This window comes from Pseudorasbora parva, chromosome 22 (assembly GCF_024679245.1).
Source record: "Pseudorasbora parva isolate DD20220531a chromosome 22, ASM2467924v1, whole genome shotgun sequence".
NCBI lineage: Eukaryota > Metazoa > Chordata > Actinopteri > Cypriniformes > Gobionidae > Pseudorasbora > Pseudorasbora parva.
This window is the reverse complement of record NC_090193.1, coordinates 32,912,175-32,932,130: the sequence shown is the minus strand read 5'-3', so window position 1 is coordinate 32,932,130 and position 19,956 is coordinate 32,912,175. Positions and strand designations below refer to the sequence as shown.

General features: G+C 38.2%; 1 protein-coding gene and 1 long non-coding RNA gene across 3 annotated transcripts; both read right to left on the bottom strand.

Annotated features, from left to right (window-relative positions):
* Positions 1-2,473: 2,473 nt before the first annotated feature.
* Positions 2,474-18,935, bottom strand: LOC137058003 (uncharacterized). Its single transcript, XR_010900564.1, has 4 exons — positions 18,841-18,935; positions 17,370-17,529; positions 3,386-3,458; positions 2,474-3,119 (listed from the first exon to the last, which is right to left on the bottom strand). It is a non-coding gene; the product is annotated as an uncharacterized lncRNA (long non-coding RNA).
* On the bottom strand, positions 10,395-13,688 carry inka1a (inka box actin regulator 1a). 2 transcript variants are annotated; one of them, XM_067431135.1, is made up of 4 exons: positions 13,638-13,688; positions 12,815-13,046; positions 12,610-12,658; positions 10,395-11,455 (listed from the first exon to the last, which is right to left on the bottom strand). In XM_067431135.1, exons 3-4 carry the CDS (start codon positions 12,610-12,612, stop codon positions 10,532-10,534), a joined length of 927 nt encoding a protein of 308 aa, XP_067287236.1. In that variant the 5' UTR covers positions 12,613-12,658; positions 12,815-13,046; positions 13,638-13,688; the 3' UTR covers positions 10,395-10,531. The 2 variants fall into 2 exon arrangements, with proteins under 2 accessions (XP_067287236.1, XP_067287235.1); XM_067431134.1 differs by lacking the exon at positions 13,638-13,688 and having other exon boundaries at positions 12,815-13,048.
* Positions 18,936-19,956: the final 1,021 nt, after the last annotated feature.

Sequence of the window (19,956 nt, the reverse complement as noted above, 5' to 3'; positions counted from 1 at the left end):
ACAGAATTAACATCTGACAAGAAATGAACTAAAAATGCAGATTTGTGTGTTTACAATAAGTATTTATAATAGTTCCATCCAAATTTATGGTTGTATCAAAAGCCAGAATGACTGGGAACATTTATGAAACTTATACACAACAATGGAACCCAATGAAAGAAGTAACAATGACTGAACTGTGTCTAGGTGTGAGTGTGTTTTTTCCATTCTTCCTAAATTAGGTGTGTATGTGCATCTGTGAGGCCAAAGTTGTCTTTTTTCCTCCCCTTTTTTTCCACAAGTCCACTAAACCACAGCAAATTCAGATCATGCCTGATACTGATGCAGTGAACGTGACTCCAAGGATTCTGGATCTGTAATGAGGAACAGACTGAAGCGTTCTGCTACTCTCACACACATATTTCCACAGATTTGCTCTCTTGCACAATTGTAAAAAAAAACAAAAAAAAAACGTTCACATTCTGATGTAGTTGAAGAGAAGCACAAGTGAAAGTAAATCGAGAGTAACTGACAATCAGAAGAGATTCAACAGAAATGAGCTGAGTTGTGTGCTAATTCCTCATACAGCATATCTTATCCTGTGTTATTCTCTTTCTGTAGAAAAACCCCTTTCTCCTCACTTAACTTTTGGCACTGGGTGATCATCTGTCTTCATTGTGACACCACAGGAAATATAAGAGACTTTGTCTGCCTCAGCAACCACAGATAAGATATTTAAACTTAATGTTATAAGTAATCACACATGACTGTCCAGCAATTGACCTCTGTACTAAGAATCTGTGAATAATATGGTACACTCAGAAAAAATGGTACAAAAGCTGCCACTGGAACAGTCCCCTTAAAAAGGTTCTAATATACACAATATGGGTACTAATATGCACACTTTTGGTACCAATATGTACCTTTGAGGTACTAATATAGACTCTTTGGATACAAAGGTGTAGCTTTTGATAGGGTACCACCTCAGTGGCAGCTTTTGTACCTTTTTTCTGATAATAGTATGGCCCTGTGGCTCTGGAGTTGGATATTATTGGATAATAGAGTAGGACCACCATCAACATACACATCTCTTGTGCACGGACATGTACAAAAAAAGCTTGCGCAACGAGGAAAACCTGTGACCATCATTTTTGGCTTGACAAGTTTGATGACTACTAGTCTTAACTTCAGACGTCATGCCCACAGACCGTTGGTTGAACGCCTGATGCATAACCTAAAGTCATCATCCGATTGGTTGAATTCTACAGGATGTTCACGAGACGTGTCTTACATTCTTTACCGGTCCGCCTGGAAACAAATACTGTGGTGCCAAAGTCCCTCGTGGTAGAAGAACGCCATCATGTTTACAACTGTCACAACGCTTACCAGGATCAACTAAAGGCTGAATTATGTGAATTTTGCGGCTCCATTGTTTAATTAAAGGAACTGTATGTAAGAAATGTATTTCAATTAATCATAAAATGGCCCTGATATGTCACTAGACATTAAGAAATCATGTAAATTTCAAATACTTATATCACTGACAACAGTAGTCTGGCCAGGATATTGACATTTAAAAGTTGTTGTTGCAGCCCTGAACTGATGTTGATGTTTTGGCCTAAAGCTCCGCCCTCCCCCTATCTACCAATCACAAAGTCAGTAGTGATTCGGCATCCGAGGGGAGAGGGATACACCGCTCTGCAGTCGTTTGAGAGTGATTGCAGTACAAGTTTTGGCCACAATCTTACATACACTTCCTTTAAATTTGCACATCGTTCTTGAATAAATAATTTATAGATCCATGTCGGTCTGTTATTGCAAGGACATCGATTTTACATTTTCACGCGCCTAAACATGATGCGGGAAACAAAATGAATTGTGATTGGGAGGGGGATACACCTCACTACAGTCATTTGAAAGTGATTGCAGTACCAGTTTTGATCATCTACAGTTTGTAAAATCATTCAGGAGACTAGAGAAATCATCCAGGTGGTTTGCTATAGAAACCCTAATCGTGCAGAGCTTGACAATTTTGCTGTTGTTGTTGACTTCTATCATTTGTGACCCGCAAAATAAATGGTAGCTTATGTAATTTTATGTACTAATAACCTAATTTATTTTGAATAATTCTGGCTTTCCAACATATATAAAATAAAAGAAAAAAGACAAATTAAAACACCTCTGATTGGCTATTGGATTTCTGCTCTCATCAGACACTTCTGTGATTGTTTTTTTTCAAAAGCTTGCAGAAATAAAGTAAAATAATATAGCAGAGTTCAATACAGTACATTTCTGTACATGAGCAGCTGCACTTTATTTATCCATGGAAGAGACATTGTTGATGTCTGCTCTCAAAATGCATATTAATAGGTTAAGTTGATGATTCATCAAATATGAAAGGAAAAAAGCCCACATATAATACATATAACTACAATGTCGTTTGGTTTTTGTTCTGATAGGCTGTGAATGTTTTTATTATTAGACAGCTGGAAAAAACGTTCTGAAAATGATTGCAAGGATATCGTTCCTCTGTGTCGTTATCATTATTGTTACAGCTGTGGTGTAAACTTCCCTACTCTCATAGAATTTTGAATGATTATTAAAACATTACAGATTTAGTTATTAATGAGGCCCATTCACACCAAGAACAATAAAAGACATCACGTTAAGTTATCAAGTTAGTTATCAAGATAACTATAAAGAACACCCCTTAAGTGTCTTACTTATAGTCTGACAATATGAGACTGATCTGAAACAGCACACCAAACTCTTTTGCGTTCATATGATTGAGAATTAAAACAAAGCAACATTCACACAGTTAACCCTGCTGACCAACCCTGACCCAGATTTACATTCTCAAAGGTAAGAAAAATAAACCACGGATTTGGAGTATTACAACTTCATAGCAGAGTCTGTCTTTGTGTTTAACAATTTATTATTGGCCTGTGAAAGATCATGTTTGGCCAGCGGAGGGAAATGGCCTGTGACCCTGAAGGCCATGTTTGGCCTTCCTCATGACCATGAGAACTCATGAGCAGCGCTGCAAAGTCTCATGGGATATGCCCTCGGTTCTGCCTTCAGGCCTGTTTTTTTTCCCCATGAACTTCAACGTTGGGTTACAGATGAGACTTCAAATCAACCTACATAGAAATATGAAACAGCATAAGGGTTGTGTTGACCTCAAACAGAGTATGTTTTTATAGTAACTGTTATTGTGGTTAAATATGATCAATGTGAGTGTCGTACATGACTTAATGCCATCAAAAAGATCCAAAAAGAATACTGAAGATATTTCCTCGTTATTTCACGGGGTTCAATTACAGCTTTGTTCAAATCTTGTCGGCAGCAAATAAATGTTATTTTTTCGGCTGAAGGTAGTTCTGTCTTAAGGAGGGGAGGGACTGACCTCTGAGTGACAGCTTTGGTCTTCACCCTGACTGATTCCTGTTTACCCAGAATCTACTGTTTACCCAGAGGACCTGCAGAGAGATGGGCATTCATCACATTCACCTGGGTTCGAAAACCTCCTGATGCCTTCCCATGCCTGAGCAGAACAGAGACTTGGTACAAAAATTGGTACAAGTTCCTTTTCTTCAATGTCTTAATTTCCCATTGGTGGTTGCCGCATCACACTGCTGCTAATTTATGTACTATTTTCCACAGTCCAATGAACACATTTCAGAGGATTCAGGCCATGTGACAAGAATTTAAAACTCCAAAATGTTAATAATTAATGGTTAAATTATATTTCCCTATTTTATTATATTTAATTTCAAAGTAAAATGTGAATATAAAAGGCTGCATGCACACATTTTGCATTCACAACCTAGCTGCATTACTGCTCTCAAATTGCAGTGTATTAATATAGTGCATTTTCCTTTAAAATGTAGTTCACCTCACATATCACTAAAATGAACATAGAGATGTGTGTGTGTGTATGTATTTGTGTGTTAAAGGATTAGAAATGTACGATTCGAGGGAGCCCAAATGCACTGATGTCTAATTAGCCAGTGAAGAACATGTAGAAGCATTAATGTACACATCTGCACACACACAAAGCACTAATGCATGCATTAACATTTTCCTGACATTGCCAAGCCATTAGCGGCTGGTTGACTGACTATTATAGACCAGAATCCTAATTTAGGGGGTGAACTCTGCTTTTAATGAGTTAGACGAGTGGGGATGTATGAACAGAAAAAAATAGGATCGTTTTCCTTTCATGAATAGCAGCCAGCGCATACACAGACAACACGCATTAGTTGGCGAGTCTAGACATGTTTCCCTTGCTTTTAATTCACTCTACTTCACCAGTCACGTTCTTTGGAGCGTTCCAAAGGGTTTGATGACATTTCCTGGGTGCATCACTACAGTCTGGAAGCTTAATTTTCCAGCTTCAAAGTAAGTGTCCTGGGTGCATCACTACAGTCCTGAGGCTTATTTTTCCAGTTTCAAAGGAATTATGGAAAAACACCCACAATTTCCATTGTGTGTACGGAAATGTAGTACAAAAATCAAAACCCATTACACTAGAACAGGTATTTCCCCTTACTTCCTTGTACTTCTCTTAATCTATTTAATAGCTCTTAAACCTATTAAACCATTGGAGGTCAACTGCCCCATTGACGCAGGCGTTAACACTTGGACATCGGTCTAAAAGTGACATCACTGTGTCATCAGATGTTGTCGAAATGCTTGGCTGATTGGGTGCTGTTGGCAGGAATGTCCACTATCTTGTCCGCTCTCTCACTTTACACTCTATTGTAAGGTATACGACCACCAGAGTTTGCCCTCATTTCCATTGTAGATGTTCACAATGTGTTTAACCGCTCTCAACTATCATTGAGAATTCAATGGTTGTTTACACGCTGGAAAATTAGCCAAGTTTAGAACAGACTGCAGAAGCATCCCAAATGCTTTACTATAAAATGGATCATATGGCGATTTTTGTCCACAGACAAAAATTGACCAGAGTATGGTTTTGAGTGTGACACTGGTGATGGGGACACAGTCAGTCATCGTGTTAAACACACAGTGATGGTGGCAATCATGTGCTGTTGTTAATTTCAGATGTATCTGAGAAGGAACTGGGAGCTTCTCACCAGTGTTTGCCCACACAGACACTGGTGATGATTCTGTGCATCTGGTCTGTGTTGACTGGTTTAATGTCTGAAGTCACTGACATCTGGCCCCTTCACACACTTTCACGTTTACCTCAATTAACACACTCCACACACACTTACACTTGGTAAACGCTGGCACACATTCAACGCTTGCTTTTGCACTACACTAGGCAAACACCACCAATGGATAGAGTTTCCATCCATGTGAGGAATCTTACAGTCCCAACGTTTCACATTTCAGTCTTTACAACTAAATAAATGTGGTGACAACATAAGACTGTCAGACTTAGGCTAGAAACAAGCAGACAAGTACGCAAATGCCTATCAGCGTATTGATTCATGATTCGGATCGCGTGTTAAACTGCCAAACTGCTGAAATCACGAGACATTGGCGATCCGAATCAATCAGCTGATTCATTACCGTTCAAATCTTTATTTGAGAAGTGAAAACAAACACGGAAGAGAAGATAATGCTGAATAAAGTCGTAGTTTTTGTTATTTTTGGACCAAATGTATTTTATCTTCCGATGTTCCAAAGATGAACGGAGGTCTTACGGGTGTGGAACGACATTAGGGTGAGTCATTAATGATATAAATATCATTTTTGGGTGAACTAACCCTTTAAGGTCTGTAAGGTCTGGTAGCAGGGATGGAAATTAGCACCCGCCACCAGCCAAATGCGGGTGATTTTGAGTTGTGGCGGGTAAACTCGCTTCACCTACCAGCCACCGTGGCGGGTAAATAAAAATAGCATACTGTTTCCCCTCTTTATAAACTGTGTTCAGTGCATGCGAGTGCGGCCGTATGTCCGAATATGACCAGTCGTTTTCGCCGTCATTACCCGGATGTAGTGCCAGAAGACGCGAATAAGAACTCGCGCGCGCTGAGAGAAGATCCGTCACTGTCATCCGGAAGCGCGCACCCGTCTCACAGCGCGCAAATATTGAGTTCTCTTTCAAGTCTTGTGCTTAAACGGACAAACTCACACAAAAAATATGCCAACATATTCATCATGATGAGTATTCTAGCAGACATAGTCTGAATATGCCTTAAGTGAACTTTATACAGTCGTGAAAGATGACGCAGAGCCTTCTATTAGGTCTTAAAGGGGAAGTAGCCTTTACTGCTATGTTTAATGTCAAAAGGACATCACTCACTGCTCTTGATTGAATAGCTTTTGTAAGTTTAATAAGGATTAATCTTTCATTTAAACAGTTAAATATGCAGTTATTTTACATTTGATTACTTTATTAAATTTCTGTACCTTTCTGCAGGCCAGTAGACCTGTACATTATTATTTAATGTACACATGAGTGAGGTCGAGTTAAACATTTTACTTTGAATTTTATTTTATATTGTGTGATGTTGCAATGTGCTAAATAAATATTTGCATAATTTGTAATTGATTTATTATTTGAAACTTTAATATTAATTAATGCAATTGCAATGCCTTGATTTTGAGTAAAGTTACACAGTCACAGCATTAGCCATAAATAGCAATGGATAATTGGCATAATTTCTTTTAGTGCTTCGGTTTCAGCCAATGATTTTTATTTTGGTGCATCCCTACTGACAATGTTCTGCTCGGTATGTCGTCAACACGTTTCAGGAGATGCCAAAACTAGTCGTTTCATTGTTGGTACTAAAAACCTAAAACTGGAAGCCATAAAAGAACACAAATCATCCAAATGCCACATCCAGGTAAAAAAAAAGAAAAAAAAAAGAGAGAGAACACAGAGCCCTACTCATTTAATTAAATGTATACCAGTTCATGGTTTGTGTGTGTATAAGAGTGAAAGAAAAAATGTCAATATTTCATTGAGATTTGAGATTAATAGTATTGTAGAGCTTGTAGTATTAATTTTCGCGTGCAGTTACACATTGTCGGTTAAAAACAAGAAAGTGGCTGGTTAAAACATTGAGTGGCTGGTAGATTTTGAAATCCACCAGCCACAGTGGCCGGTGGACAAAAAAGTTAATTTCCATCCCTGTCTGGTAGTAACAAACCTCACTACTCAAGTTGAAAATAGATTCAAATGTCTGAGCTACTGAACCAGATGAGTCAGGTAGTTAGCTATAAACATGTCAGTCATTTAACTAATTTAACTAACTAGCTATGCAAGATTTATTTGCACTTCAAACTGTTGCAAACCATGACAGTAGTTGATTTAAAAGAGAACTGAAAATAGAAGACATTTTACGCTAATCTTGTTATAATGCTCCAAATTATGGAAGTTTGTTTCTGCAACAGAATAAAATGTTTTAGCTTTTAAATTGTGAGATTTAAAAAAAAATCACAGTCGCAAGTTATAAAGTCAGGATTGTGATATAAACTCGCAATTATGACTTTTTTTCTTGCAGTTGTGAGTTTATATATCTGAATTCCGACTTCTTTTCTCACAATACTGAGATAAAAAACAATGGCAAGTCCAATTTTGAGGATTTAAAAAAAATAAAAACTCACAATTCTGAGAAGGAAGGTTAGATTTTTAAAATGTAAACTCACAATTGCGAGAGAAACAATCAGAATTGTGAGATAGAAAGTTATTCCATGGCGGAAAAAACTTCCATACCTAATGGCAAAAAGGAAAGGAAAAGAACACTGCACAAAAACAAATTGTTTACTCTACATTTTAGAACAAATAAAATAATAATATTAATTATCACTTAATTTATAAATAATATATAAATGAAATATTCAAGTTGGCCTGGCTCTATGAATCTTTTGTTCTTATGAAGTAATTTTGGATGTGTTTTGAAGTCACATTGCCAAAATTCTCTCCAAGGAGAGAGGCACGAGGCTCCTGGATATTCTTAAAACCTCTGGCAAGGCATTTGTTAGCTGTTTTATATTCCTCTAAGCTCTAAGTGCAATTCCCTGTTTCCACCAGCAACTCTGTCCATCTGTTCCATGTATTCTCAACGGAAAAAAGAAAACCCCTCAAATATATATATATATATATATATATATATATATATATATATATATATATATATATATATATATTTTTTTTTTTTTTATATATATATATAAGCATGGTAACTTAAGACTGTTTAGGGATAAGGCCTGATTTTACTGTCGCAATATTTCACTTATTCCACACAAACGCAAAGATAAGCAACATACTGCATCTCTCTGTCTCTCTCTGTCTCTCTCTCTCTCTCTCTCTCTCTCTCTCTCTCTCTCTCTCTCTCTCTCTCTCTCTCGCTCTCTCTCTCTCTCTCACAGTATATCTGTTTGGCTGGTCCGAGGTCAGTTGGGATCTTAAATGTAACACTTGAAGCACAAATATAGCAGGCTGTTACGCATTTGTCATTAATTCCTGGTATTATCTCACAAATAATAACTCTGACGTCATACGGTGAGAACAGCCTTCAGTATAGGAGTTTTATTTTATTTTATGACTCTGCAGTCACCATCTATGACTGCAAGTCAAACCAAAAATGATTAATAAGTCTTTAAGAAGACGAATACATATGAGCTGGCACAAGTTGTGGTGTTGCAGGATGCATTAGTCTGATAACTGAGGCACTCTAAAGCTTAATGAAGCTAAAGTTAACGTCTTCACCCTCTAACCAGCTGCTGCAGATTTTTCCCCATTCGCTCGTAAAGGGACACGAGCAGGGTTACCTCATTTAACACAAGCTGCTGGGGCCACCTGAGATACTTGTGTTGATACAGCTTCTCTGCCATTACTAAAGATCGTTCTGCTTTTTTCCACTCCAGAGACGCCAAAAAGCAAAACCTCGTCCAAGGAACACAGCGTTCCTGTCCACTGTTGTAAACTGCTAAAAATAATTTCATCTGTTCATAATAACAAACTGGTTGAAGGATTTAAAGTACAGACACTGCACATTCAACAACATATTTAGTAATAAATAAAATATATATATTTTTGCTTTCAATAATATATATATATATATATATATATATATATATATATATATATACACGCATACACACATTTTATTTAATTTTTTTTTTACATTTATTATTAATATATACACACACACACACCGATCATGCATAATATTATGACCACCTTTCTAATAGTGTTGGTCCCATTTTGCTGCCAAATCAGCCGTGACCCATCGAGGCATGGACTCCCCTAGACCCCTGTGCTGTATTATCTGGCATTAAGATGTAAGCAGCAGATCCTTTAAGTCTTGTAAATTGCGAGGTAAGGCCTCCATAGATCGGGCTTGTTTGTTCAGCACATCTCACAGATACTCAACTGGATTGAGATCTGGGGAATTTGGAGGCCAAGACATCACCTCAGACTCACTGTTGTGCTCCTCAAACCATTCCTGAACCATTTTTGCTTTGTGGCAAGACTCATTTTCCTGTTGAAAGAGACCACAGCCCCCAGGGAATACCGTTTCCATGAAAGGGTGTACATGGTCTGCAACACAGCTTAAGTAGGTGGTACATATGGGCAATGTTTCCAGCAGAACATTGCCCATATGCTCATATCTGATGCTTTCTGATGCTCATGTGGCTTTCAGCGGTGGACAGGGGTCAGCATGGATACCTGACTGGTCTGACTGACACCTTTGATCAGACCACACGGGCCAGCCTTCTCTCTCCACGTGCATCAGTTTTGAAGATGCTCTGACCTAGTCGTCTAGCCATCACAATTTGGCCCTTGTCAAACTCGCTCAAATCCATATTCTTGGCCATTTTTCCTACTTCTAAAACATCAACTTTGAGGACAAAATGTTCACTTGCTTCCTAATATATCCCACCCACTAACAGGTGCTGTAATGTAGAGACAATCAGGGTTATTAATTTCAACAGTCCTGTTATGCCTGATTGGTGTGTGTGTGTGTATATATATATATACAGTGTGTATATATATTTTAGCAACGCTGAATTTTCAGCAGCATCACTATACATCATTAGTTTTCTTTGTCACATGATCCTTCAAATATTCTAATATGCTGATTTTGGCTGACATGAACATTTATGACATCTAATATGAATATCTATTTAATACTTTTGTGGAAACCTTAATACATTTTTGAACATCTATCTTGACACAAGATTATTTGATGAATAGAAGTTTGAAAAACAGCATTTAGTAGCATGAAGTAGAAATCTTTTTTTAATTTTATTATACTGCGTATTGTTTTTATGTGTAAGTACAGGTATACGCTTGATAATGTACATTCATCGGGTCATTATCACCAAAACCCCTTTAATTTGTGATGTATGAATTTCATTTAATGTTTAATTTCATTCATTGAGCTCATTGAGGCCACCACCAAGAGCAATGCAATGACCAGTGTGACTTGTTTGCAATTTTTTTTTATTTTTGTGCATTTTACACAGCATTACGGACAAAGCTTTTCATAAAAAAATAATTTGTCTCTCCTGGAGATATATTGTCCATTCAGATATTGTCCAGTTTTTAGCGATCAAACTGTAGTCATATGTACCCAATAATGTCACTACAGACAATGGGCATTCTGCTTCCAGATTTCATGAGTGCCGTAAACTGGAAGAAATCTGTGTCCAGTTCATTCAGACCTGTGTGGGATTTATAGAAGAATGGCATTTTGTGCTGTACGTCAACTTGGCAAGAAAGTCGTTTGGGAGCCATAATTGATTTGCTCAGCTTTGTACCATCTGACGACTTTCTTGGCCCATCAGTACTCCGCGAAATCCCGGCTATCTTCCGTTTGACATTTACCAAGAGGTCTTTAGCGAAACTGCGTCCAGAACTGTACTTTTGTTCAGTCTGTTCCGGACATTCCGGTAAGTCCATCCAGTTCTGAATGAGATCAGCGAAGCTGTTGTCTCCCAGCACTAGTGGCTGCCGGTTACGCCCGCGGGTGAGTAGTGACGTAGTCCAGTCCTCCGGGTCACTCGCGGTCTCAAACGATGTCCAACTTTCCAAGCAAGCGTCGGAAGTCGACTTAGGACGCACTCGGGTGTTGGCCGTCTGGTTGGTGCGAAGACACGCAGCCGAAGATACACGGATGTTTTGGGTGCGCCGTAACACCACTCCTTCATCCTGCCAGGAGGCCTCAGAGTAACCCGAATCAAACTCAAGACTTCGCTCGCTGCTCGGTGAGCTAACAGCCGATGGGCCGCTCGTAGAGTCCTCCTCCTCTAGAGAGCTAGATAGACAGCAGGCAGAGTCGTAACTGCTCGCCTCACTGGCGTCGCTGATCCTCAACCGTGCTCGCCGTTCTCGTTGGGCTATCAGCTGCTTGCAAGCACGCAATCTCACTGGAGGTCCGACAGGGGGTGCTGCGCAGCTCCGCCGCAAATGCTTGAGATCCTGCAAGGATCGCATCATAAAACGCATCTGTTCCCGCAGACAGTCGCCAGATTCCTGTAGGCACAACTGCAAAAAACAAAAACAAACGGTTTTAATTTTGAAATGCATAAACATACATACATCTAATTAAGCAATAAATAGATAAAGATAAACTCCAATAAATTAAATTTGGGTCACCCTCCATCTGGTTTTGTTTTCCTTTGATTGACTAATCATGCTCATTTAACAGGCTTGGACCTGCACAAGCACTGTTATAGAGGGCATGGCTCTATTTATCTGGAGGAGCTGAAAAACCACTCTGTTCTAGGAAGAGGGAAACTGAACAACCGATGAATGCACATCGTGTGGACACACTCACGCCCAGTTATCAAAAAGGATGGATGACTACCACCAATCAGTTAGAAGAAACCTGTTGCTAGCCACACCTGGAATACAGCTTTTCAATAGGATAATTACCACACCTTCCATCCATGCTGTCAGAGACATGTACACAAACATACGCTCAAATCATAATCAAAAAAAATGGAAACGCAATAGCTTACTCATTTGAAATAGATAAAATGAGTAAATTACTATTTCAATACAAACTTCTGGAAATATGACCACATAAATCTAAGATTAACAGTTTCAAAAGCTACTCTATTGATCCAGTTCCAAACAAATGGAAAAAAGGCTACTACTGCCATGTTTGATGTAGTAGCATGCACCCAAATGCATTTTCATTTCTAATAACTCATCACAAACAAAACCAGCAAAATAATGCAAAGTGACTAATTCTGTTTAATTTGTCTAAAATACTAATGCTTGAATTTTCCAATCGTCCCTCCTTGGGGAACTTTTCTGGCTTTTGGACAGATATAGATCTTGCTTTTTTTAACATATTTGCTGAAATCTGTTTCTAAAAAACATCTCAGAACAGAAACACAGTGTTTATATCATATGAATGCAGCAATAACAGCATGCACACGGGGTCCAGCGACTGGCATTATTTCTATGCACAGATTGGCATGAGGTGCAGATGTCATCCCATATGCTAAAATTTCTGCAACGGCCATTTCTTCACAGTAACTAATCCTTTGCTGCAAATAATGTAAAGTGAGGTCTAATCAGAGTAAACAATCTATTGTAATTAACCAGACAAAGTCCAACCAGAGTAAACAATCTATTGTAATTAATCAGAAGTCCACAAGTGTGGACTGATGATTTGGTGGCATGCTTACCATGATTCTGGAATGATGACAATCAGAAATCCAGTAACTTTAAATACTCGTGAAATAGAAAAATGTTTTATGAAACATCCTGCTTTGCATAAGTAAAATAAAGCATGAAAATGTTTTTCATGAAAACACACACACAAAAGTAACTTTTATCAGATAAAAATCATGCATGAAGCTGATCAAATGCATAACTAAGTCTTGCACTTACATTTGTTATGAAGAACAAAATCAGTACAATCCAGGCTGTGCAGATGTGGCTCTTGTGACTCAAACTCCAGATCATGAGCCCCCTCACTGCAGACAAGCCCATATGTGCGTCTGTGTCGTTCTAGCATGCGCGTCTCAGCCAATCACAGCGCCGCATCGCGGAGCAATCCAATCAAAGTATCGCAGCTGGAGCCAATCAGAGCTCGCCTGAAATCTGAGCGCTCGTTTCCACCCTTTCTCAAATTATGAGAATTTTCAAAGATGCCAAACCACAGAAAATATCCAACTCAAGACGATAAACACGTTAAGTGTCTTAAACAAAATACAAGTGTTCTATCTATCTATCTATCTATCTATCTATCTATCTATCTATCTATCTATCTATCTATATATCTATCTATCTATCCTAATAATCTTTATAAAAAAGGTATATCATTTAAGACTGTACATGGTCATGCATTATTTTAGATAGTTAATGTAATATTTTAGTAATTCAATTTGACCAGTAGGTTAGACCATTCTTGGTGTGCAAGGCAAGGAAACAAGCATCGAAGTGGCAATCAATGTATTAAAATATACATTGTTGTTAATGGGTCCACAATAAAAGTTGTTAATTGATGCCCTGTTGTTCATTTTAATATAAACGATTTAAGGTATTGATTCTATACCGTTAAACAACGTTGAATCGTTCGAAAATCAATGACCGTTTAAATCTACGAAGTCTTCGCCCAACATTGCTCATTTCAGAATTCACTTTCTAATTTATTTTCGCATCTTTAAATATGTTAAAGATGTACTGCTGTTGCAGAATTAAATACACTTACCATGTTATGTTATCAACATATGAAATGTTCCATGTGGTGTGTCCATATGTTAGTGAAATATGGAGTGAGTGAGATTGACGTTGTGTTGCACAGCGCTCCCTGGCGGTCGGAGAAAACGCTGCAATTTTTTTTATTTCCCCCTTTCATTCTTTTGGATTTTCAGAATATAAACTTAGTTCTGAGAAAAAAATATTTTCTTAACTAATTAAATGAAATTGCCACAAAGCCACATGGGGTTGATGCCACTGCCAAAGTGTTTATTGTAATTAGAATAACATCTTTAGATTGCTATTCATATCCCCATTCTTTATTTTTCTACCGCCCTAATCTGTGACACATTAGAGGTGTTTGGATGATTAGGTTTACACATAAAACATGACTGCACAATAACGTTGATCCTTTTGCGATGCAAAGCTGAAAGGTGACAATCCAGTTTACATATAGGAAAACGTGTGAACTATTACCTAAACCTGTGATTCCACCCATTGTGTTTAAAGGATGGCCACTTCTTCCTGGATATTCAAGTGATCATCCTGAAGCATTAAACTTTAATTTACGAGGTTACTGTAAACACATCAGCTAACCCCGGGCATGTCTTCAAGATTTATTTCTTTATTTGCCTTCTCCGAACAGAAACAACCCAACACACGCTGCTTAAAGTTAGTGTTCATAACAACAGTAACCTACAGGTCTACTATCAGTTTGGTTTTTATCTATAAAAATAAGGACAAAGTTCGGCTAGACCACATTGGCCGTTAAACTAATTTATACTGGCACATTTCTAGTGCTCGTAGGCTAATTCACACTTCCAAGCAACCAAGGGAGTCTAAAACAAACATGCCTAAATCTCCAAGTGCTCAAAGAGAGAAGTTCAGATAACCTTTACCTGCACTTTCTGAATAGAAACATATGGGAAACAAATGTGTTGTGTTCTATCAGCGTACCATTCCTTAAATATCATCAGCAATATTTGGTGGTATTTAATATATGTGCTATAGTGCTATAGTTAGTGTGATTTAAGATTTTCTAATATGCAAGTTCACATTTTACAATTGACACAATTACATTTTAGAAGCTGCCCACTAGAAATAGAACAAGTTACTTACTTTCTTTCTTTAGGCTTTTTACTATAAACCCCTGATTTGGGGTTGCCAAATCAGAAAAAGTTGGGACAGTACGGAATGTGCAAAAAAAAAAAAAAAAAAAGTGATTTCTAAAATTACTTTGACTTGTATTTCATTGCAGACAATATGAACACAAAATATTTCATGTTTTGTCTGGTTAACTTCATGTCATTTGTAAATATGCATCCTTTCCTGTCATTCAGACCTGCAACACATTTCAAAAAAAGTTGGGACAGTAAAGCATTTACCACTTTGTAATGTTGCCATTCCTTTTTACAACACTTAAAAGACGTTTAGGGACTGAAGACACCAAGTGATGAAGTGTTTCAGGTGTAATTTTGTCCCATTCTTCCTGCAAACAAGTCTTAAGGTGGGCAACAGTACGGGGTCTTCGTTGTCGCATTTTGCGCTTCAGAATGCGCCACACATTCTCTATTGGAGACAGGTCGGGACTGCAGGCAGGCCAGTCAAGTACCCGTACCCTCTTCCTCCGCAGCCAGGACTTTGTAATGTGTGCAGAATGTGGTTTTGCATTGTCTTGTTGAAATATGCATGGACGTCCCTGGAAAAGATATCTTCTTGAAGGCAGCATATTATGCTCCAAAATCTCTATGTACTTTTCAGCATTAATGGTGCCTTCACAGAAGTGCAAGTTACCTTTGCCAAGGGCACTGACACAACCCCATACCATGACAGACCCTGGCTTTTGGACTTGTTGCTGGTAACAGTCTGGATGATCCTTTTCTTCTTTGGTCCGGAGCACACGGCGTCCATTCCTCCCAAAAAATACCTGAAATACTGATTCATCTGACCACAGTACACATTTCCACTGTGTGATGGTCCATCCCAGATGCCTCCAAGCCCAGAGAAGTCGACGGCGCTTCTTGACACTGTTACCATAAGGCTTCCTTTTGGCACAGTACAGTTTTAACTGGCATTTGTGGATGTAACTACGTATTGTGGTACTTGACAAAGGTTTGCCAAAGTAGTCCTGAGCCCATGTGGTGATATCGCTTATAGATGAATGACGATTCCTGATGCAGTGCCGCCTGAGGGATCGGAGATCACGGTTGTTCAGCTTAGGCTTGCGGCCTTGTCCTTTACGCACTGAAATTCCTCCAGATTCCTTGAATCTTGTAATTATGTTATGCAATGTTGAATGTGAAATATCCAAATCTCTTCCTATCTTTCTTTGAGGAACATTGTTTTTAAACATTTCAATAATTTTCTCACGTATTTGTTGGCAAACTGGCGATCCTCGGCCCATCTTTGCTCCTAAAGGATTAGATCTTTCTTGGATGCTGCTTTTGTACCAAACCATAATTTCAATCACCTGTTGACATCACCTGTTTCAAATCACATCATTATTTAACCCTTTTACCTCATTACTAGCCCTAAATTGCTCCTGTCCCAACTTTTTTTGAAATGTGTTGCAGGTCTGAACGACAGGAAAGGATGCATATTTACAAATGACATGAAGTTGACCAGACAAAACATGAAATATTTTGTGTTCATATTGTCTGCAATGAAATACAAGTCAAAGTAAAATTAGAAATCACTACTTTCTTTTTTTATTTGCGTTTATTTGCAAACTGTCCCAACTTTTTCTGATTTGGGGTTGTATTATATGGACTTATTTTAATGTATTGTGGATTTATTAATGCAAGTTCTAGAAATTATTCTGTTTTGTGTTTCACAGGCATAATTAAAATTTCCAAAAACCACTAGAACAATGTTATATATTTTGTTGACTTGTGTACATTATTTAAAATGTACACAATCCACGAATGTTTAAATCTAAAGAAATAAGCCATTTTAACCAGTGTCGCCTATCAATGACATCATACCCGCGTTACCCTCAATTTCCGGCTTTATTTTGTAGAAATCCAAAAGAAACACCAAAGACGCTTTAATATATTATGTGTTTCAGTAGACAGCTGTTTGGATCATTCATCGACAGAAAACGAATCATTGTTATACAGCTAAACACAGTTAGTCTTATAGTTTTAAACTTGTTTTCATGATTTACTGAGAGTCATGTTTTACAATCCCTATATCGATCTAGCTCACTGCAGTGTGAACAAGTGTCTCATAGTAGAGTAGCATTCAAACATAACTTTCAACACACTCAAATAATGTATCTAATATGATAAAGCAGCGCTGCATTACCACACATACGCATGAGCAGACAAAGCGGAAGCGGTTGCCAGCGCCATAATAAAAGCTCCACAAAATTAAGCTCCACGTCATTAAGCTACGCCTTTGTTTATTAATAAGTGACCTCTAGTGACAAAAAATGACATATTGTGGCTGTTTTCACATATGTTTTTACATATAACAGGCTATAGATGTTTTTTGTTGTTGTTTTTTTTACAGTGCAACAAAATTCACATGCATCTAGACTGTAATGTTTTCTTTTTATAAATTTGGTGTTTTTTGGTAAATGTGCATTTATTTAAAAACTCAAACCATATGTATGCTGTACATCCATATGTAAAAATATACTTATACTTTTAGAATCACTTCGATGACCCCACTAATAGTCTTTTGCAACAAGAAGCGGTTAGGTTTAATGACTGATCTGTGATCTGTTCTAGGCTTCATTCACCTGTCTAAACGGATGGATGTGTTGGAGAGCACAGTTTCCAGAGCCGTCCTGCTGGAGTTTCAGATCCAGACTTCAGATCCTCTCTGTCCCTGCTTTGTGTGCTGCTTTGTTTGAGGATCCCGTCACCATGCACCTCCATCATCTTCATCATCCAGGTCACCTGAATATAAGCAAATTCATATTTTTACTGTATTGAATATAGATATATCGGACAGCAAGGTAATACAATCTAATAATTCAGCAGTGCATTTTTAATATATAAGCATTGTGGCTACAACATCTTTGGTAAGACAGTAAGCAGACTTATTCTGGTACAGATCTGATACAGATCTTCTGATGTTAAACTATACGGCGCGGCTCGGTGGATTATGAGCGAGTCACACTGTACACGGTACAGCTGGCCATCATCACAGCGACTGGCCGAGTGCAGCAGAGCTTTAATTTAGGAGACATCAACGTGAACGTACCCCCAGAGTGTCAACCAAACTTCCACATACCAGGTGCAGTTATTTATAGCCTGTTAGCTGTCACGTGTTAACTTGGTGTGCTTTTTTATTGCCTTTTCCCCATCACATATTTTAGTAGACCTAATCATCATAAATTAGGTATCGTTTAAAAGCTTACACACTCAGAATTCATCACGTGAAAACCATTTTAAATTGGACATTGCTGTACCATTGAAACAGACTTAAGAACCTTTTAGCAGGCTCATTTTTTTGTGATTTCAACATTTCAAACACAGCTTAGACAAATAAATATATATTTTGCATAAACTACAATATGTTTAGTTCTGTCCCTTTGCTTTACAATAAACTTCTATGACTTTGTTAGAATTTCACTTTTTGGAGCTACTTTTGTTTCTGAAATAATCTATCCAATAAAGTGTCTTCAAAAAGCGACCAAACTTAGGTTGGTTACACTTTATTTTAAGGAGTCATTGTTACAGTGTAAATATATATTTAAGTACTGAGTACTATTAATTAACAACATACTTACTATATGGATAGGGTAGGATTAGGGTTTGGTTGAGGGTTAGTTGCATGTAATTATGCATTATGCAGTTGCATGAATTTTTCATATCTGTGGTTGTAAAGGACAGAGTAAGGAGCAATCTGCAGTGGAATTGTGTATACAGTATAAAGGTCCTCGGGGTCTCCACAGACTCATTCGATTTCCTGTTAGTCTCTTTGAATCCATAAAAAGAGCATGGATGTTAATATCTAAGCTAATAAGACACTAACATTTCCTTATTGACATATATTTGGCTCCATAAAGAACCTCATGCAACTTTTTGATTGGACAAAAGCATTTTTTTTATATAATGTAATAAGGTAGGCAACTTTAGATAGCCATAGGCTACTTTAGAAACCCCCCCCCCCCCCCCTTTTTGGAATCTTTATTTTAAAACTGTAGGCAGCCTATAATATCTGATTCAGAAAACAATATCATGATATTCCAATCTCATCCTCACCAGTTTTCCCATCCAGAATGTGTCCATTTTTGAGTATCAAATGTGTTTTTGTGTCATCTGTTCAAGTCAATCTAAACATTCCCTCAGTGTTCTACGTGTTGGTGATGTCATATCCACTTTACAAAACAGGACCGTGAATAAGACGAGGCAACGAGAAGGTTTGTCTCCCTCTTGTGACTGAAAGTCAAACACATCTTCAGGTGGAACATTTAGGCTGCGTTCGAAATCGCATACTCTCGAGTAGAAACTTATTTTGAAAAAGTAATTACTTTAAGGCCACTAAAAAACATGGTATATTTAGTATAAGTGTGTAGGCCTACAGTATGTAAACAGGACATAGGCCAACTACATTCACCATGCCATTCACAAATCCTCTCCTGTGGCATGCTGGCATCATGGGATCACAGGCAGAATGGAACCCACAGGATTGTGGGATATCTTAGGCAGCGAGGGATGATCTGCTGACTTCAAATGAATCAGATCTCAGAAGACAGGAAGTGAAGCTAACATTGGATTCTGACGTGCCTGTATCGTCCGAAGGCAGGATGTTGTGCTTTCGGACACAGAATGCTATGAAGAATTTTTGTTTGTTTGTTTACCCAGAATTCATTCTGTTGATTTGACCGTTAGAGGACAGTCATCAGAAGGTATAATCTGGACCTGGAAACAGACAGATCATTAATCCAGACTGTCCACTTGGTCCAAGCTTTTAGTGTTTCTGTGTATTCATGGGGAACAAGCTTAAGCCCCGTTTCCACCACAGGAACTTTACCCAGGAACTAGGAACTTTGGGTGGTACTTCGTGTGTTTAGACCGCAGGAACCAGGGTAAAATTGAAGTTCCGGGTAAATATTTCCCCCTCCAAACGGCCCTGCTCGCGAGGTAGTACTTTTTCAAAGTTCAGGAACTTTCGAGGGCGGGACTTGGGCGCTGAACATGCTGATTGGTTGAGCTCACGCAGTTCAACCGGCATTTTTAAAAGTCTTTTGCGAGGTTCGTTCTGCGTTCAGTAAATATCAGTCTTTGCTCTCTGTCTGGTGGCGCGCGGTCGTCTCAGCCATCTCACGTTCAATGTCCGTAATAGCTGATAATAATATACATTGTCATTTTAAATCT